This window comes from Nothobranchius furzeri, chromosome 11, assembly GCF_043380555.1.
Source record: "Nothobranchius furzeri strain GRZ-AD chromosome 11, NfurGRZ-RIMD1, whole genome shotgun sequence".
Lineage (NCBI taxonomy): Eukaryota > Metazoa > Chordata > Actinopteri > Cyprinodontiformes > Nothobranchiidae > Nothobranchius > Nothobranchius furzeri.
Window position 1 is genome coordinate 37508600 of NC_091751.1, and position 20854 is coordinate 37529453.

At 42.5% G+C, this 20854-nt stretch overlaps 2 protein-coding genes across 7 annotated transcripts in view; one reads left to right on the plus strand and one right to left on the minus strand.

The window, feature by feature from the left end:
• Positions 1-4089, plus strand: part of LOC107383427 (ATP-dependent 6-phosphofructokinase, platelet type) — a 39041-nt gene extending 34952 nt beyond the window's left edge. For all 5 annotated transcript variants that reach the window (XM_015956032.3, XM_015956034.3, XM_054743454.2 and 2 more), the window contains 6 exons: positions 160-324; positions 854-915; positions 2245-2356; positions 2434-2533; positions 2639-2744; positions 3778-4089. In XM_015956032.3, the coding sequence (XP_015811518.1) occupies positions 160-324; positions 854-915; positions 2245-2356; positions 2434-2533; positions 2639-2744; positions 3778-3934 (702 nt within the window). In that variant the 3' untranslated portion in view covers positions 3935-4089. The remainder of the gene's footprint in view (positions 1-159; positions 325-853; positions 916-2244; positions 2357-2433; positions 2534-2638; positions 2745-3777) is intronic.
• A 1425-nt stretch (positions 4090-5514) lies between these two features.
• pitrm1 (pitrilysin metallopeptidase 1) lies at positions 5515-19521 on the minus strand. 2 transcript variants are annotated; one of them, XM_015956030.3, is made up of 27 exons: positions 19320-19521; positions 18737-18842; positions 18463-18569; positions 18225-18376; positions 17998-18112; positions 14567-14663; positions 14298-14458; positions 14079-14205; positions 13904-13992; positions 13650-13778; positions 13458-13571; positions 13219-13315; positions 12815-12949; positions 12195-12333; positions 11911-12027; positions 8954-9083; positions 8747-8867; positions 8587-8663; positions 8341-8506; positions 8158-8258; positions 7954-8074; positions 7808-7858; positions 6847-6959; positions 6648-6773; positions 6364-6509; positions 6077-6179; positions 5515-5975 (listed from the first exon to the last, which is right to left on the minus strand). In XM_015956030.3, exons 1-27 carry the CDS (start codon positions 19364-19366, stop codon positions 5882-5884), a joined length of 3081 nt encoding a protein of 1026 aa, XP_015811516.3. In that variant the 5' UTR covers positions 19367-19521; the 3' UTR covers positions 5515-5881. The 2 variants fall into 2 exon arrangements, with proteins under 2 accessions (XP_015811516.3, XP_054599428.2); XM_054743453.2 differs by lacking the exons at positions 17998-18112; positions 18225-18376; positions 18463-18569; positions 18737-18842; positions 19320-19521 and adding an exon at positions 17491-17622.
• Positions 19522-20854: the final 1333 nt, after the last annotated feature.

The following is a 20854-nucleotide window of genomic DNA, read 5'->3' on the forward strand; positions in this document are numbered from 1 at the left end:
AAAGAAGGATCCCAGACGTTAGACGTCATCAGTAACTGAAGTAGTTTTAAGCTGCATCGGCTCTGCTTTAAACTGCTCGCTCTGCAGCTGCATGCCCGTCCACAACCAGAATCCTTTTGCCCCCTTGAGTAATTTTTTACCCGTTTTTTTGGGACTCAGACGTGCGACCGCATCAAGCAGTCAGCCAGCGGCACCAAGCGACGGGTCTTCATCATTGAGACGATGGGGGGCTACTGCGGCTACCTGGCCACCGTGGGCGGTTTGGCTGCAGGTGCCGACGCCGTCTACATCTTCGAGGAGCCGTTTGACATCCGTGACCTGCAGGTTAGACAGAAGATAATTAAATGCAGCATTCTGTTTAATGTGCAGCTGTTTGTGGATATCATGCTGCAGATACGAAATGCTTACCACGAGTGGGTTAGTGTTCAGAACATCCCTGCCTCTGCTGGGCATGAGTCAGGTGATCCAGACTACAGCCGCAGCCTCAGCCGAGTCCGATCTCCTCTCGTCCAACTCATTTCTCGTGTTTAATCATAACTTGTTGCTTTTTAAAAGTGCTGTGCTACTTTGCCTGTGCAGGGTTTAGTTTTCAATGTGAACATTTAAAGAATTCAGATATCAAAATCACATTTAAAACGATATTTTATCTTTAAATGTAGAAAAGGACTCAACAAAGCCAACCTGTTCTACTTAATGTTGCTTTCATTTGTAAATGGTGTGCTTGTCACCCCCTGGTGGTGCTTAAGTGGCCAAGCGCTTCCCCATCATCCTGAGGAGTCATACTTTCAGCTGCTTGTGCAGGTAGCATCCGCTCTTCCTCCTGGTTTAATCCGAGGCTCGGTTCTGTTTTCAGACCAACGTGGAACATCTGACGCACAAAATGAAAACAAGCATCCAGAGAGGCTTGGTGCTCCGGTGAGTTCAGATTTTAAAGCTGTTTAGTGTTCAGTCTGAAGAAATGTCAGAACTATAGGGATGATTAAGACTTTAAAATGTTACAATTCTGGCTAAAACTCAGAAAAACTCTTAATTTTCATACGTCAGTGATCCTACGTACCTCGTCTTTTGTGTTGTGGGTATTTTAGGCCACTGCAGCACCGCAGTGTTGAAAATACTCTCAGCTGGATGAAGGGCTGCAGAAATGGGACAAATGTTGTACTTTGCATATAGTGAAGGTGACTTTGGGAGCCAGAGCTGAGAGGAGCACCTGCATAAAGTTATTGTACCAACACGACAATCGGAAACAGCCGTGCGTGATTGTTTCTGCAGGCTGCGTCAGAAAACGACTGAAAAACTCTGAAATCATTCGTTTGACCTTTCCTGCCTGCAAAAAGAAGTCTAACCCTAACATACAGAGCACTCACTGAAAAATAATATAATGGTCAAAAATATATAGTATTTAGCTTCAGTAATAATGTTTAAAATGAATATTTAGTCAAATCTAAACACAGGAGATATCCATGTTTAAATACTGACATTTAAACATAAATGTGGCTGTTTTAAACTAAACATGCACATTCAGAATGTGTTAAACAACTGTAGCTGTTCAAGAATAAAAGTGGGATAAAGATCCTATTTAACAGTAAGACGGAGTGTTTTTAACTGTTTCCTCTCTGGGTTGTAAAAGCAGGTAAATGACGGTCAGACTGACCTCACCTGTTCTTATTTATGGACCATTTCTGTTTCATAGCAGACTGAATTCACTCACTAGTCACGTGTTATCTTTAATTTTAACATTTAACTAACTTTTTAGGTTTAGATTTGAATCCATATACTTAGAACTTTATGTGTATAATTTAGATTATAAAAATTATTTTAACTATACTCAAACATTTTTATCTCAAATCCATACATTTAAATTTGATTCTACATTTCAGTTTAGTTTTTAGATGTTTTCAAACATAAATTTTCTATATCCAATATAAATATGGTCAAATAGAGCTGTTGATCTTTACAATTGACACCCCATACAAACATTTTATAGGCTTAATTTTCAAGTTCAAGCTTTTAGTTCAATATTGTGAAGCGAAGGTGGAAACAAACAATAAAAAAACATTTGTAGACCAAGATGCTCCCAGCTGGGCTGAAGACGAGAGCGGACATCAGCCTCGTGGAGCTTTACACCAGTAAAACATTTTGCTGCTTCATGAATCTGAAAAAGAAACATGTCAGCACGTTTCCACAGGTCTGTACTCATGTATGTGAGCCAGCTTTAAAATCCTGCACCTGCGTTCATCGTTTTAGAAATGAGAACTGCAACGAGAACTTCACCACCGACTTCATCTACCAGCTGTACTCTGAAGAGGGTCGAGGTGTGTTCGACTGCAGGAAGAACATCCTCGGTCACATGCAGCAGGTAAAAATACCCACGCAGCTCAATCTGTGGCTTCATCGCGCTGGTTTACGACGAGTTTTATTTACTCCACTGATCAGGGAGGAGCTCCTTCTCCCTTTGACAGAAACTTCGGCACCAAGGTTGCAGCTAAAGCCATCCAGTGGATCACACGGATGCTCAAAGAGTCCTACAAAGGAGGTACTTATTTGAGCTTCATATGGTTTTAATCCATGATGAGAGGATTTCCATCATGCAGATGCAGTATTTTGTCTCAGTTACAAAATTAGTTCTCCTTCCACAAAGGGATCGTTTTTGCCAACTCCGAGGAGTCTGTCTGCCTTTTGGGGATGCGGCGCAGAGCGATGGTCTTCCAGCCTCTGGCTCAGCTGCAGGGAGAGACTGACTTTGTGTACGTTAGATTTTCATTTCTGCACTTTTGCTGCTTATGTAGCGACCAAAACCAGAGAAACAGCCTGAAAGTCTGAATAATAAAAGTAAAAATGGTAGATTTAACACTCCTTCTTCAAACTCATAACTTTAAATTTAAATTTACTTACAGCAATAAATTAGAAACCACATTTTGTATTTTTTAAATTATATTTTACATTTCTATTATTTGCATATATATATATATATATATATATATATATATATATATATATATATATATATATATATATATATATATATATATATTTATTTTTATTTTTTTTTTTTTAACAAAGTACACCAATTCAATTACTAATTTAGATGATTCTAGTTTTACCTTACTGGTGGAACAGATTAAAAACAGATTTATTCTGCAGAATTCAGTTTCTAAGATCAGATGTTTCTTTAGTTCCTTAAAAATTATCTTATTTTTTACCATCTGTTGTGTGTGTGTTTTAGTCATACGTGTGGCCTCCACTGTCTTCATACTCTTATAAAAACAGATAAAAGCTACATTTAGCCCCTCAGCCACTTAAAGAGCAAGTCACCCCCTACCAGAGGGGGTGGTTTGCTCCACTCCCACTTCCTGTTTGAAAAATAAAACAAATGCTGTTGCCTAGCAGACCAAGAGGGCGGAGCCACTAACAAATACACACACACATAGGCTCACAATGACATTGTGATATCATATGGTACCAGCTAATGTTCTAGGGTACCTCTTAGCCATAGTGATGGCAGATTTAAATTCAAATGCAGTGCAGTTTTCACCTGACAACGGCACAACACTGACAGTCTTAGGCAGAAAATTTAAATTTAAACTAAAATGCACTAAAGTGCTAAACTATTAACTACACTTGTCTGCAGCACGATTAGACACACATTTGTTTATCAGAAAAAAAAGTTGATTTGGGGGTGACTTGCTCTTTAAGCCCTTGTGATAACGTGAGCCGTGATGAAAACGACTGAAAGAATCTCAGCTGGGAAAAGTCTGACCACCAAACTCCTCCTTTCAGCCACAGGATCCCCAAGGACCAGTGGTGGCTGAAGCTCCGCCCCGTGATGAAGATCCTGGCCAAGTACAAGATAGACTACGACGTGTCCGAGTCTGGCCAGCTGGAACACGTGACCCAGGTCCGACCCAAAGAGAGTGACTTCTCGGCCTGCATCTGAACGGCGGCGCAGACGTGGACAAAAAGCTTCACTCCTGCAGGAACCCAGCTTCACACCTCGGTGACAGCTGATCACACAAAGATCTACTGAGGATACATTTATTATGAAAGATTTTTAAAGGCAGATGATAATTTTGAGAGCTGATTTATTGTAAGGCCACAGTGCTTTTGAGGGAAATTCTATATTTGATCTTAGATTAAATCTGGTAATTTGAGAAGAGCCCTATTTATTTTAAATAAGCTAACAGCTAACACTATTTAGATACCCATAGTATATAAATATAATATATGCACCACCCTTTATGTACTGTATTTAGGTTTAGCCCCAAGAATGTAGCAATATTTTTTAAGAGTGAACATGCCGCTTAAACACAGCCAAGCAGGGCGATGCGTTCAAGGTCTAGCTCTTATTCTTGTATTTTCAACCGCTCCTTGTGCTCCATGTTTCATGTCATCACCTAAAGCTGCTTACGAATGTCCATCTGTGTCGGGAGGGTCATGACGCCTCGACTGGAAAATCCCAGAAACCTGAACACATCACAAGGTTTCAGGAGGAGCTGGTCGTGTGTCGCTGGGCTGCTAACTGTAGCAATGTGTGTGTGTGTGTTGTTGCCTTTGCAGCCTATGTACATCCTGCGCTTTCAATGAAGCACCTTATAGCTGTTGTTTATGTGCAGGCTCCTGCAGTGGAAAAAGTGTTGATCTGCTCACTGTTCATGTTGTGTAACGTTTGTGTGTGTGTGTGTGTCCTGTCAGAGTGAATAAAGCAGCCATTGTGAGAAAATGCTGACTTTTGGCTTTAATTTACACATTTTTGAAGGTATGGAAAACTAAAAAACATTTTTTTTTCTAATTCTAATGGGTCACACTGAGTGTTTCATTCAGGCTGAACATGAAAAGTCTCCTACACCTATCTCCTGCATTAGCTTCCAATAGAAAACAGACGGTGAAACTAAGAATAGAAAATCCTGACTGATCTACATCACACAGTCACTTCACATTCATGGTTTCACCTATCTTGACTCACGGGGAAAGCTGTTGATGGTTTAGCGTCCAGGAAATAGCAGATCATCTCGGCCTAGTACAAGCTAACCGTTAGCATTAACAACTTCACCTCACAGCGGAACTCCTCCAGGCTTGTGTTATTTGTGGAGATAAAACATCCACATCAGTCAGGGGTAGTCGCATCGCTGTTAGCCAATCAGAAGCAAGATGACCTGTTATCAGGAAGACTCCAAATCCTATTGACTGAAGCTAATTTCAAAGCACATTTTCCCATTTTAAGACCTTTAAAGGTCAGTTATTAAGGTTTTACACATGCAGGACCAGAGCACGATGTTCTAATACCAACCATCTTTTTACAAACTCAGGTAGTTTTTCCTCTGAGTCTCACGGTGAGTTTTGGAAAAGGGGCGGAAATAAACTAACTTCCTAATTTAGATTTAAACTGTTATATAGAATTTGAAAAAGACATTTGAAAAAGTCAATTTTTATGTTTTTGCTTGTTATCCAAACTTAAAAGCAGAAAAATATTCACAACGGTATTAAATCTGTTAGCCAACAGAAAACAAGATAACAAAGTTTGTCTTTTTGGCTCCAAAAGAAAATTTGTCTTTTTATTTCAAGTTGTGAAACGGGATAAAAGAAGCGCAGACACGGTTTAATACGTGTGATTTTAACAGTACTGTGGTGTGAAGGTGCCTTTGACCCATTTAGTAAACAACAGATGCTAAAACATCCTTTTTGATCAACACTTCTGTATTAATATCATAAACTGAGGTATCTTCATGGGTATGTACATAGCGGAATACACAACAGTGACCAGGTCTCCTTCTGTGTGTGCAGCTTGTGCGTTTCAGCCTCTCTCACCAACATTTAAAATCATTCGAGCATTTGTGTTTGGTTGTCAAGTCTGAGAGGTTTTCAGTTTTAAAATACCTAAGAAATATTATTTCAAGATCCATGAGGGATCCTTTTTGATCGCATCGTTCTCTGGACCCAGGATGGCGACGCCACATGTCCTCTGACCAACACTGAGGTACCTGCAGGACCCAACCACAGCTTTAGTTTGTCTCAAAAAGCTGCAAGCTTCACCACATTTAACAAATATCTAACCAGAGTAGAGTTTAAAGCTCAGACGTACCTTTCAGCCACGTCCACTAAGCCTTTATGATCAACAGCGAAGAGTTTTTCTCTGTGGTTCTGCTTCATCTCATCGGAGAGCCCGCTGAGGAAAAGACCCATTCCTGTAGCGAGGAGAGACGGTGGGGAGTTTTAAAGCCAAACAACATAAACGACAAATGCAACAGACCGAAATGATCGGCACTTAGTTGTTTTAAAAGTAATAATCATGAGACACTGTGGAAAGAATGATCAGATAAAATCCAGGTTTAATATGTTTTAATGTAAATAAACAACGGTGGGTCCGACCTTTGTCTGAGGGGGACACAGGAGAGTCCACGGCCGAGAACACCGACAGTTTGGCTTCGTCGATGTCCTGCTGAGTGAACTGGCCTGACTTGACCCAGTCGACACCTTTACGGAAGGCAGATAACGTCTGCACCGAGTTTGGATCCCTGGAAAACAAACCAGACATGAACTTAAATCCAAACTAGGCAACAGCTGCAGAAAAAACGCTGCTTCTTTAGTTGTAAACATGTTCATTAAACCCATCAGGCTCTAGAAACCCAAGTCCAAAAGTGAGGCCGACCCACCTGTAGGAGTAAAAGGAGAACACGCCCCCTCCTCCCATTTTGGCTCCGCCCCCATAGGCTCCACCCTTCTCACGGATTTCTCCATGGAGGAACTTTGCCGTCATCATCCTCGCCAAGATGCACAAACTGATGGGAGAGAAGAAAGGTCACCACGCTGGAAAATAAAAAGTCACAATGAGATTAATAATCAGAATATCACCTGGCGTAATCCTGGTGGCAGAACGGGACCGTACGGATGCTCTCGCTGACGAAGTTCACAGGAAACGGCATCTGGAAGAATGTTTTCATCTGACACGGCTGGAAGTTTGGCTCCTGGAAAAACACAAATCTGTAATTAGAAAAGTCGAAACTCTCCACCAGCCAACCTAAACCCATCTCCTTTAGTCTGGAGCCCAGTTTCATTTATTCCACCCAGACCGGCTTTAGCCTTCCTGGTGTTTATGCTTCCATGCTAAAAGGTTGTTTGTGCGAGTTTTCTTTATCTCACAGATAAAAGTCCTGAGGTTATGCGTAGTTATTTACTCACTGATCACATCGAACATCACCAATCGTTGACTTATTCCAGGTTTGTGATCTATGTTTTCTGAACTTTGACACCATGAAAAGATAAACTTTTCTTCTTTGCATTTTTTAAATCATCTGGAGCAACGAGGGCTTTTGAACACAATAAATAACAGAATAACCGTCTATGCAGACGTCCCCATTTTGTGATGATGTTTCGACCATGTGATCGATCTGCTAGTTGAAGGATTGATTCATTACAGACGTTTAACAATGATTTTACTTCAGCTGTTAAGAGTTTTTTTGTGCAAAAAAAAAAAACGTATTCACCATTTTGCAAATAGCATCCAGAACAGCCTGTTTGAAGAAACAGAGCCCTAACATCAGTACTCATAAGCTAACGGCTAGTTTGAGCACAGTCAGGACTAAAGTGTTGTCCATAGCAGATCGTCCAATGTTCTTGGATAAACCTCGACACTATCGTCCCTTTATGGTTACGTTGGTTTCGGTTTTTAGTCAAATCCAGTGGATTTGACACCCAGAAGCACACGAAGTGTAACTCTTAACCTAAGTAACTCTCAAGTAATCCAGTTTTTAAAATAAAGATGTTTAAATAACAAGAAGCTGTCTGTGGCCAGAGAATAAAGTCACAAACTCACGGTTACGAGTTTTCTACTGGCGCCAGACTTCCCCTGAGGGTCCAGCGGTTTCTGCAACAAAAGTAAATAAACAAACCCACAGAAAGAAGCAAATAACTGAATTTTCCCAGAAAAGGAAACATTCCATTCCGCTGGTTGATCTGTACCTTGATAATGTTTGTCCTCACAGGTTTGCGTTCTCTTTTGGTTTCAGCTACGTCCTGCATGAAACTCTCCAGCTGTGCTGCGGACTCAGACATTATCTGAGGCGTTGCATTGATGGCACATCTGCTCAGATGCAAACAAAGTCACAGATCCAGACATTCTGGGAGGTGTTGAGGTTTAACATCCACCCTGATACACACGCTCACCTCATGTGTTCCGGGTTCAGAAGGTGTTTCTTGATTCTGGGTAAAGTTCGGATGACCTGAGAGAGATCTGGCATCTCAGCCATCCTCTTCATGAACTTCACCTGATGTTGATTATTAAAGACAAACATAAATCAAAGTAACAGGAGCGTTTCACGCTCCAGACGCATCTTTTCTGGAACCTGCCTGTTCCATCCCATCAAAGGTCTCCTGGAGGACTCCCGTCAGGGTCAGGTGCCGGCTCGCCCGTGTCATGGCGTACATGTGACCAGAGTAGGAGATGCCATTGGCCAGCTCCTGGGCTGACATCATCACCAGCACTCTCAGGCGCTCCTCGTCGTGAAAGTGGGGACTGAAAGACAAAACCAGGAAGCCTGTGGGTACTCCTCTCTTTACAGAAACTCTCAGGATGCAACAGGAGACAGGAAGTACTTATTGAATATGTTGCTCCACAGATGAAACATGTGAGGAAGGTTCCTTTCCAGGCAGGAGGAGGATAAAAGGATGCCCTGAAGACAAGAAGGAGTCCAGCAATTACAGGCAAAAGGACATAAAAGGACATCTTAGTCAGGGCTCCAGCTCTGGCTCAGACCTGCTCAAATGTGTCCATTTGGGTGGAGTCAGGGACGACCAGGGGGGACACGGACATCCCCCCTGTCCTCAGCTCCATCTGCTGGGCCTGTTGCCTGTAGTCCAGATCTCCACAACCCATCCTGGTCAAAATAAACCACCAACTCAGTTCTCCTCTCCGTGGAGGGAGCTGACAAAAGAAATCAGGGAGCTTGTTGGGTGAACTCACTTAGTGATGATGCTGCAGAAGAGCGGGACGTAAGCCCTGAGGTCCTCCGGAAGCGTGTTGAGACTGCACACGGCCCTGAAGTACACCAGACCGTTGGTGGGTTGTTCACAGAGCTGAACCGGAACGTCACCTTTGAAGGTAAAACATCTCCGTCAGACACTAACAGATACTTACTCGGATACCACTTCTTCCAGCTCTTGGAGAGTACGGACGCTTTTTTCCTACTCTCCTCCGTATCTTATCCCAAGGCTCTTTGTCTGTCTTTGGGTTTACGGCGCTTCTGCATTTTTTCTGGAAACTGGAAATTATTAAAAATGGACCTGGTCAGTTGGTCTCTCAACGCGATTGACAAAATTTTTTCATTGAGAACGGGAGAAGGAGCTCCCGGTTGCCTCTCTGGGACAGATCCAGCTGGGCATATCATGGACTCCTGGAAACAGTGGAACATCATCTGCCCCACTCAGTTGTCTGTAGAGGATTCTGAAGACGTCTGGATATTCGTGGTGTTGGTGTCAGGTACAGGCGTGAATCTTCACTTGTCTCCCGATTCGATTACGATTATTGGGTCAACGATTCAATTCGATTCGATATCCCGATGCATCACGATTATTTCATATTGATTTGTTTTCATCGATAAATAGAAGATGTCAGATAATTGCTTTTTATTTTTTTATCTAAAACATAACTGACACAACCTGCTATCCCTCAAAAGCTCTCCATTCACAACAAGTTAGGACAAAATGTTTTAAACATTTAAGAAGATTTAACAAAGTAAAACATCTGTTTCCTCATTCAACACCACGCCTCAGGCTGAGAAAAACACGCTTTGCAAAAACTCACAAAATCTAAGAAAGTACTGAAAACCTACAGGACACATAATGTAATAATAAAATACATGAAGGGTTCATATATGAGTGTTTAATGTCTCTGAGCAGCTCTAGAGTCAAATATTTATGCCACAGTTGAAGGGTGTCAGAAATAACACCAAATGAAATGTTTGACTTAGTTTATTTTATTTGAACCCAGTGGTTCATTTCTGAAATGTTGGAGAATGAATCAAGTTCTGTTTGATGCAAAAAAAAAAAATAATAATAATATTTAAGATGTGTGTTTTATTCTTCCTGATAAGAACACCAGCAGAAGGCTGTGGGCTGGATTAGGATTAAATTACCCAGCTGATGGATCTCCTTCACTAACCAGCTAACTACAAACCTTTCCACTAACCTGTCCTGTCTCTCCCTCACCTTGTGACCCTCATGTCCATGCCGTCTCTGGAGGGGCAGATAGGAGACAAGTCTCCTTTTAACTCAAATTGACCAAAGCTTCCTTCCAGTTTCTCTTTAAGATGTATTTAACATCAGTTTATCAAAGTCATTTATTGTCTTTTCTACCACATGTGCAAGACATACAGAGAAACGAAACAAAAGAATAAAGTGGAACAAGAACTTCTATTTCTCTCTCCAACTTCTCCGTGTCCCTAAATAAAAGAGACAGATCACGCTCCAGCCGCCATCACTGACCCCGCCCCCTCCCCAAGACTGGATCTCCCTACATTACAACACTCTGTCTGACTGAGCGCTTCCAGGAGAAATAATAATTAAATTATGAAAGTAATAATGCGTGTTTGGAGCATCGGTTTGGAGGAGCGTCCTCCGATCCTCTCTCTTGTGTGAGCAGACAGTCTCTCTCTCTCTCTCTCAGTCGCTGATCGAGCGAGCGCAGCGCGCCGCACGACAACCCGCTCAATTAACATAATTCACGGCCCAAATCCAACAGAACCGGTCGGGCTGATTCGGTTCCGGTTCGGTCTCAGGTGACAACTCTAGCGCCCAGCCCTACAGTACCACATTAAGGCGGAGGTAAATGTGGAGGACGCTCACTCTGACAGATTTGGATGCAGCGCTGGTACTGCCGTTAAAAAAACAAAACTACATTCCACTATAATCGATTATGGCGTACTTTTCTACGATGCAGAATCGTTTATGTCCGCATCCCGATGCATCGATTATTTAATTATTTTCCTCAGCTCTAGTGTCAGGTTTCCTGCTTTTTGGCCTGAGCGGTTACCTGGCTTACCGGAAAATTAATGAGCGGTCGAGGAATATTGGCTCAATCCCGGAGCTCAGGGATGGATTACATCGCGCTGTGGACGCACAAACTCATAATTGTCGAGATGAGTCGTAAGCTTGCAACTTTGGCTGAGATTCAGACTCTGGCACAGAAGGTTGATTCCATCAAGGAGCGAGTGGAAGGATCAGCACGGATTGGGATAGATTAATTACGCCATTATTGGATTAAGAGGGGTCGAGGACCAACGGAACTTTAAGACAGAGAGGAAATTATCTCTGTCTGGCCCCAAAACAAGTTCTTATCTGAACCTGGTTCCCTTGAGCCTGTGAGGCTGAAGTGAATACTCCCCCCTCAGAAGAAATGTGGAATGCTGCCGTCGCCATGGCAACTCTTGTCTCCCTATCCCAGCCTGGGTGGGACTGTGACTGAAGGTCGTTGAATTGTTCCAGGAGTCACTGTGTTCTCTAAAACCCAGCGACCTCCTCCCCTGTCCAAACGGAGGTGACGAGCGCTGCTTATCATGGCTGCATGCACTGATGTGAAGAGAGTCCCCAACCCTACCTCCCCACCTAGTGGACGCTTAAGTTGTGTGATGTCTGAAGTCTGTTGCATTTCTGTCTGAGGTGTTTTTTGCATAGCAAAGCTGCCCCCACCCCCTGTGGAGGGTAACTCTGATGTGCCTTTTTTTTCTCCATCTGACTCTGATCTCTATTAAGGTGGCGCGACTCGGGTTGCGAATGACCACAGTCACCAATTCTTGTCATGTGTCTATGCCTGTATGCATATCTGATCTCAGAATTGTGTGTACTGAAACTCTAATTTCCCTCTGGGTTTAATAAATTATCTTTGAATTGAATTTGAATACTTCTGATGAGGCGCTGGCATACCTGCAGAGCTCATCTGAACAGGAGTGATGGGAATGGCTGGCTCGATGTCGGACACTCTGAGAGCCGGCAGACAGGAAGCATCCTGAGTTTTACTTTGAGCTTCCAGCAGCTCCAAACCTTTACATGAACAGGCAAAAGTCAGAAACATCCAAAAATACAGCTTCACATGGAAAACAGTGGACTAAATATTTAACTCCAACACACCTGGACGTGACCACATAGCAACAGTCTGACATCATCTAACTCCTAACAAAATAAACATTTGGAACGTGGTTTTTTGTTACCTTTCTCATAAATCTGCTTTTTGTCGCCGTCAGACAGAAGTTGAATCTTTTCCTGAAGTTTTATCTCTTCAGCCTGGGTTTGTTTGCCCATGTAGTCCTCGTCTGGGCTCATCTTCAGGGTCAGCTGATGCGTGTTCTCCTGCAAGGTTGGAAAAAGGCTTCATGCTTATCAGCCCTGTTACATAGGCTGTTTTTACAGGACCATAGCGTTTGCAAAACGGGATTTTTCGTGGCTCCCTGGGGAGGATTTTGGCATTTATATTAGCAAAGTTGAAGCTAGAATAAACTGCCATCAGGCACCTCTCAAACCAAGACGGGATAAAGGGAGGTTGCTGATACTAGTGAGAGGCCATGTTTGTCTGTGTTTATATCCCTTCCGGCCAGCACTCGGCACGCAGTATACGTCACAAAAGCGACTACCCTCTTTTGCGGGGGGGCCTCCCACAGTCACTCCAAAGGGATTAGCGGGGCTGACACGCGTTTAGCCGTCAGAGGCGAGGGGCTCATGCGGCAATATTACTACGAGGCTAAGCACATCAGTTAAACACATTTAATTATATTTATTGATACTTTTCTAATAAAACGACAGAAAAAAGTCAGAAACTGCTTGATTTATTCACCTTCAAATAGAATTTGACCTTGTCCTGGAGGAAGCGAGGGTTTTCTTTCAGAGCCTGCCTGAACTTGGCGACGCTGTCGCTGATTTTCAGCAGCTCCACCGGGTCGCCGCCGTGGTTCCAGGATGAAGCTATGTACTTTAAACACACACACACACACACACACACACACACACACACACACACGCACGCACACACACACACACACACACACACACACACACACACACACACACACACACACACACACACACACACACACACACAATCAAGCAAGCACGACAACAGGGAAGAAACCATACACACAAATAAAAACGTTTTAGGACGTACATAAACAGCTCTGGGTTCCACGCAGTCTCTGAGACGAGTAGAGATTTCCTGTACACATACCACCCACGTACACTCACCGAGGCCAGGGCCAGGCCAAAGTTGGTCGACTGATGTTTCATTTGAATCTCAATTTTATGGAGAAGAGCCTCGATCCTCTCACTCTCAAAGCCATTCCTGCCAGGAAACAGAATTTTATTCTCTAATCACAAACTCAACTGTGTCAGATTTTTATTCCAGAAGCAAATAAAAAAACACCGCAGACATTAAAGGTTTGGCATCCTCATTTAAATATTTAGACATAAGCAGACAAACTCACTGTATGATTTCATCGATGGTTTGGCTGATGATGCGTTTGACCCTCTCCGTGTCCTCCTCAGCCATCCCCTGCAGCCCGATGCTGAACGACGCCTCTTTGGTGCTTCCGTCGTACCTGTGAGCGGACACGAAGACGCGTCATGACAGATTCGTCACACCTCATCATGAACTCATCTGAAGTTCAGGTACAAACCCAACCACAGAGGAGAAGTCGCTGCCAATCTTGGGTTCGATGAGAGACTTATAGAAGGGAGAGTTTGGTCCAGAGACCATCAGCGAGGACAGCAGGCTGAGAATGAATCCTTCAAACGTATCGGTGATGCTAAAAGATGAAACGAGAAGTCAAACCGAATCAGCAGAATATTCCAGATAAATACTAAAAACATCACTTTCGCTTAAAAAACAGCTCCTAACTGGAGTTTCTGTGAACAGGAAGTGTGACCTTACTCTCCCAGCAGGTAGCTCACACACAGCGTGTTCTGTTTGCTTTGATCAGGAGCCAGAGCATCAGGGCTGCAGGTCACATGGTCCTCTCTCTAGAGAAAAGTCCACACCAGAGCCAGGACGAATCGCATCAAAAATGTGTTTCAGATGATAAGTGGAAGCTAGAAGATGGACTTACTGGGCTGGTCCAGCGAGGCTGAGGGGGGACCTCTGTGTTCGGGTCGATGCGCTCAAACTGGCACAGAGCTTCTTCTTGAATTTGCTCCAGATGATTCTCCAACGGCAAATCTCCATAAGTAAAGAACCTGAATGTTCAAAACAAACCTCTGTTTCCATCTACGTCCAAATTTCACATCAGTATCTTAAAAATATGACCAACATGCTCATGTTTCATCACCTAGCATTGCTGGGATGGTAGTGTGTGGCGTGGAAGTGTTTCAGCTGTTCCCAGGTCAGATCTGGGATTGCCAGAGGCTCTCCCCCCGACACCACAGAGTAGGTGTGATTTGGGTAGAGTTTGTTCTGAAGGTGTTGGGCGAACAAACGCTCATTGTCCGACTGAAAAAACACACAAACAAATGGTCATTTTGCAGTTTTTGCACCAACACGAAGATTCCAAACATCAGCAGCAGTTATAAAGGACTTTAAACCCTAACTCTGACTCACAAACACTCCTTTCATTTCGTTAAACACCACGCCTTTGAAGACAAGAGGAGACTTGTAATCAGTGGGATCTTCGTTCTCCAGCCTCCAGCCTTCCTGCCTGTAAAAATAAATCATAACCAACCTGAATTTGTTTTATGTTTTGTTTGACTTGACCAGCTGGCAGCTTGCTGACTGATGTTAGCCACATTTCTACTCATCTAGTTTTGTGTTGGGGTAACAAAAAAAAAAAAAAAAAAAAAAAAAAATTATATATATATATATATATATATATATATATATATATATAATACAGGGGTTTTCCTGGCTCAAATTGAGGCAGAGGTGGTACCATCCTGACCATGCGCCAGCACATGCATACTCTGTGCATTCAACTGCCTCACTTTTTTAAAGGCAAAATATTATAAAAGACTCAATAATATGCATTAGATTGGTGTTTAGTTCCCTTTTTCCCATCTGACATTTATAGTTAAAAATATTTTTAATATGTTCCGTTTTGCCTTGGCCCCCAAAATGCCTGAGAGGGTGCTCGCTGCAGAACCACAAAGGCAGAGCTGCACCAGAGTCAGCCCCGCCCATTCACGCAAACTCAGCCTAGCCCACTGACTTCTTCTGTTTTTGTTTTTCAACTTAAAGTTAAAGTCCCATTAGTTGTCACACACACTGATGTGTGTGCGGAATTTGTCCTCCGCATTTGACCCATCCCCTGGGGGAGCGGTGAGCTGCAGACGCAGCCGCGCTCGGGAACTATCTGGTGGTTTAACCTCCCAGTCCAACCCCTTAGTGCTGAGTGTCAAGCAGGGAGGCATTGGGTCCCATTTCTTTTTCAAAGTCTTTGGTATGAGCCGATCAGGAATCGAACCCCTGATCTCCCAGTCTCAGGGCGGACACTCTACCACTAGGCCACTGAGAAAGATCAACTTTACCGCAAACCAACCTGACCCACATGAATTACAGCTGTTACTAGTTTATAATTGTTAATGCTATGTTCTATGCTCCAATTAAACAAGAAAAATATAACTTGCTATATGACAAAGCCTGAATATATGTCGAAATGAAAAGGTTTCTTTTAGCAAATATCTGTTAACAGCCGCTCTGACAAAAGTGTCGTATTCAGCATTTAATGCCTATTGTTATGTGGGTTCTTGTAGTCCAGTGGCAAGATCGTCTGCCTTAAGTTTTACTTTCCCCTCAGCTGATGCTGGTTCGACTCTCGGTGGGGTCGGCCGATATAATATAATATAATATAATATAATATAATATGTATATATATATATTATATCGGCCTCAATCACATACAACTGCATTATTTGACTGTCTAACGGGCCATAAGTCATGGATAGCTGCTAACTTCCTCTTCCTAAATGAGCAAAAAACTGAGATCATAATACACAGGACTGGTGAAAGAGCAAGAGCAGGTGCTGAGGTTGATCTTGCTTCCCTGGCTCAAAATGAGAAGACTGTGGTCACTAACCTGTGGGTGAAAATTGATGCAGCCCTTAAATTTGATGCACAAATAAACATGGTTGTCCGGGCATGCTTTTTATTCGACGGCTTTCCAAGATGAAGCTTCTCTTGTCAAGAGTCCACCTGGAAACTGTGGTCCATGCTTTCATAGTGTCCCGCCTTGACTATTGTAATGCTTTGTATGCTGGGCTGAGTCGGGCAGCAACTTCACGGCTCCAGCTAGTCCAGAACTCTGCTGCCAGATTCCTGATCAGTACAAGAAGGGACCACATCATGCCAGTGCTGGCTTCTCTGCACGGGCTCCCGGTGTTCTATCGGGCCAGATTTAAGATTTTGCTCCATGTTCTCAGGGTTGTGCAGGGCAGTGCTCCCCTATATCTGTCTGAACTGTTGCAGCAGCATGTCCCTGCTCGTGCCCTTCGCTCTGCTGAGCAGGAACTGCTGGAGGTTCCTCGCTCTAAACTGAGATCAAGGGGGGACAGGGTCTTCTCAGTAACGGCCCCTTTACTACATGAGCTCCCCCTGACAGTGAAGCAAGTGCCTTCTTTTCAGAATTTTAAATCACGCCTTCAAACCTACTTTTATCGGCTAGCTTTCCTCCAACACTGACACTGGCTTTTATATTTATATCACTTGTATTGCACAGTTTTTAATTGCTTTTATTTGTCTATTTTTCTTTTCACTGATTTTTATTCAATATGTTGTTCTGGTTTTTATGTCCGGTTGAGCACCTTGGGCATCTGCTAAGGTGGTAAAAGGTGCTTTATAAATACCGTATTTTCCGGACTATAAGTCACACTTTTTTTCATAGTCTGGCTGGTCCTGCGGCTTTTATACCAAATGACTTATATACCAAATTATGTATACCGCGCTGCTGTGGGCCGGCTCCAGACCAGGAATGAGCTCCTCTGCCCCGCCACCACCTGCTGGAGACCGTTGCGCGCTGCTGCGGGCTGGCTCCGGTCAAGGTTTCAGCTCCTCTTCCCCGCTGGGAGGGTTTGAAACACCGCCATCACCTGCTGCAGCCTGTGGCGGGGTGCTGTGGGCGCTCTCCCTGCCCTCTGGGAGGGTTTGAAACACCACCATCCACTGCTGGAGACCGTGGCGCGCTGCTGCGCTCTGATTGCTTATTCTGTTATTGTTACCGGTACTTGTCTTGCAATGTGAAATGCTTGGTCTCAGATTTTGTAAGAAAAATAATAAAATTTCCCCCCAAAATGCAACTTATAGTCGACTACAATGCGACTTATATGTTTTTTTCTTCTTCATTATACATTTTATGGCTGGTGCGACTTATACTCCGGAAAATACAGTAAATAGATTTAATTGGTATTTATAAGGGAGGTGCTCCTTTAACTCATTCGCTGCCAGCGTTTCTCACCGTTTTTTTAAGAGTCACAGAACGTTGCGTGCTAGCATGATGTCGATGCCAAAACAACCAAAACAAAGAGGAGACTCACCTCTTATATCAGGAAGAAACCGCGTGTTTCGAGCGTTATCCATTCTTTCATAATCCGTTGTTGAATTGTGATCGGCAGACGCTTTCCCGGTTCGTGCCTCACTTTTTTTACAGGAACGGCCCAAAACGATCTCCAAACACATGGATGTGTTGCTTCCTGATCATGTGATCTGTGACGTATGCGGATGAAGATCGGCTTCAGGGCTGAGATGTTTGTTCTATCAGCGCGGGGTTTCGTTCCGATGCTCAAACAGTAAAAAAAATGCTAATGACGACTTTAGTCGTCATTGGCAGTGAATGAGTAATAAAGGCCAAATTCAACAAGAACATCAACAATTTTAGTAGCTAGTCTGTGTAAAGTTTCACCATGAAGAGATCATGCTTTAAAGTTTATTCAAGGCCACATTTATGCAGCAAGTTGCTTAAATTGTATTAGAAAAAGAGAGTAGATAAAAAAAAACTGCTCAAGTCATTTAACTCAGATCCGACAACAAAAATCAAAACTCACCAGAAATCCTGCTCTCGTAAACACGGGAAGAAAACTGCATCCAGATAAACCGACAGAAGGTTCTGAAAGTCTTTTCCGTTCTGGGTGGAGAACGGGTACATGGTGTAGTCACTGGCTGTTCACAGATAAATGAATAACCCGTTACACTGTGATAGTTTGTAGATGCTCTCATCTTGAATCTTCCCACCAAACAAAGCGATGAAACATCCAAAAGGATCCAGTGGTACCTGTGAAGGCGTTCATAAACGTAGACAGGGACCGGTTGAGCATCTTGAAGAAGGGGTCCCGACAAGGATACTTCCTGGATCCACACAGGACCGTATGCTCCAGGATGTGGGGAACCCCGGTGCTGTCCAGGGGGGTTGTCCTAAACTGGACACTGAATCAAGAAAACATGGAGATGTTGCTGCATGAACAATGACATTTTTATCTAAAACATTGATCAAAATGACGTTTTCAGCCAACCTGAAGAGATTATTTGAGTCATCTCTGGCTGCGTGCAAATACTGAGCTCCAGTGTGCTCATGAGCCAGCTTTACTGCCGTGAGACACAAGTCTGGGACTGCTACCACCTGAGAGGGACACAACAACCATGAAGACAATAACATTTAAAAACCAATAAAACCCTGATTTACCTGTAGGTGTTGCTTATAAAACACAATTTTAAACCACACCACCGTGCTGAACAGCTGTAGAAGTAAATAGAGCATGTTCACTGGTGTAGTTCGGCTGTGATTACCTCTCTGACTATAAACCCATGTAGTTTTTGTCCTGGCTGGTACAGAAGGGCCTTCTCTCTTGCTGACGTGCTTTTCAGCCTCCATGTCTGCTGTTGTCCATTAACACTAAAACAAAGCAGGGGAATATTTAGATAAGTTAATATTAAGACAATTATAACAGATACGTGAGGTTTATTGCATCTTCTCCCTTATTCACATTTTATCTCCATTATCTACTAAACCTCCAAAACTACGTAAATTACACATATTTTATAGCAAAATGCTGTTTTAGAATTTTCAGCACTGGTTGTTTTGAATATTTTACCCAAAACAAATTTATTTTATAGAAATATTTTAGCTAGACTTTGCCAAAAGCAACGCCTGGGAGTCATTTTTAGTCACTTTTTGAACCTTTAACTGACCTGCTGCGGCTGAATCTGTAGATTTTTCACACATTTCCCAATAATGAATAAAGATAATTCATAATATTTTCTCACATATTATAGTTAAATCTCACACTAGCAACACAACAGAACCCTAAAGTAGTCTTTTTTAGCTGAACGAGTCAGAAGTGGTCTGAGCAGCATCCGTTAGCCAACTTACCGAACACAGCGAAATTTCTGAAGCACCGCCCTCGTCTGCCGAAACATTTTGTCTAATTTATAAATTAACAAATTCTATTCTCAGTATTCGGAGCCACGGAAGTACTGACACCAGCTATATTCCTATTAAATGTTCTGTTTTAAAGCTCAGCATCATCGTGTGCCCTCTCATGCTGTGTGTATCGCTAGCTGACATGTTGGGCACAGTGCGCATGCGAAAATGGCCAAGGCAACTGCGTCACGTGTAGATCTCACAGTCTTCTTAGTGGCACTTTATTTGACCCAACTGTAATGTAGATCGACTGTCAGAAGCAGCGCAGGATTTTCACCCGGGTGAAAATCCTGCACGTGGAAGTGTTCCTCTTTGTGATTGGTTCGGAAGGGAGGAAGAAGCCCTGTGATTGGCCAATATTTAAATGTCTAAACTTACAAAAATATGACACGCGTTTTAAAGGGCACCAAAGTTATGAAACCACTCGATAGAAACACAAAATTTTAATTAAATATCACCCAGTAAGTAACGCTGTTGTGATATTATGTTTAATTCTTGCCATTAAAATACATGGAAAGCATTAAAATAGTAACAATTTTCCATGATTCCAGCAGATGTCGCCATGTCATCATAATTTACTTGGTCAAGTAAAGTTGAACTAACACTTATTACATAATTAGATAAATACTTTATTCTTTTTTGTCAAAAACTGGAAGTAGAATTTTTGCATTAGTTGTATATTTTACAAGTAGTTCTTGTTATTAATTCATTATTATACTTTTACCCATGCTTCATTTTTCCAGCTGCAGGGCAATGGCAGAGCTGTATAAACACACCTCTAATGTGTTTATATGGCATTTGGTCAATCTTTTAAATCTTATAAAATACAAAGTTCCCCACAATTTGAATTTTGGATGATGCTATATATAATTTTAACACATTCTCTATTGAAATGACTCTTCCAGACTTGTATTTGCCCTGATATTTGTAAATTAGTTTGATGACTTGATGTAACTCTAAAACAGCTGATACTTCGATTAAAAAAATATTTCTATAATACAGAAAGAAAGACAATATAGTTTAACACACTGACACATATCTGGTAGGAGACATTAAATGCTCTTGTAGCTTTTTCAGGATCAATATGATCATGTTTGTCATAGAATGATCGTTGATCTCCACGTTCTGTCAACCCTCCATCAGTTCAGTCCTCTTGATTAGGAACAAAATACACAGTTTCATGAGCAAAATTCTTGAGAAAAGGAACCTCTGCTGAGCAGACTCTCCAGCAGGGTGTTGACATTTGTGGTTTTGCCAGACAGTTATCAACATATCAGACCATTACAGTGACGTTAAGGTTGAAAAGATAATAAACCAGATGCGTGGCAAACCAAAAACCCCTTAATTTCAGTTTGCTGCTGTGCTATCATATGGCAAAATGCCAGGAAAGCAGCATTATTTGATATCCTAAAAAGATATCATAAGGAAGATGTAAAGTGTTGCTCCTCCGAGAGATCCTGCAGATTGGAATAGAGACAGAAGTA

Bases quoted from the DNA above. Each gene is read 5' to 3' on its own strand.
- pitrm1 (XM_015956030.3), bottom strand. From the start codon at position 19,366: ATGTTTCGGCAGACGAGGGCGGTGCTTCAGAAATTTCGCTGTGTTCG. The intron at 14,664-17,997 runs GTGAGTTTTGAT...TTATTTTTACAG, and splicing joins TTACGAGAGCAGGATTTCTG to GCAGGAAGGCTGGAGGCTGG. The intron at 13,316-13,457 runs GTGAGTTTGTCT...GTTTCCTGGCAG, and splicing joins ACCATCGATGAAATCATACA to GAATGGCTTTGAGAGTGAGA.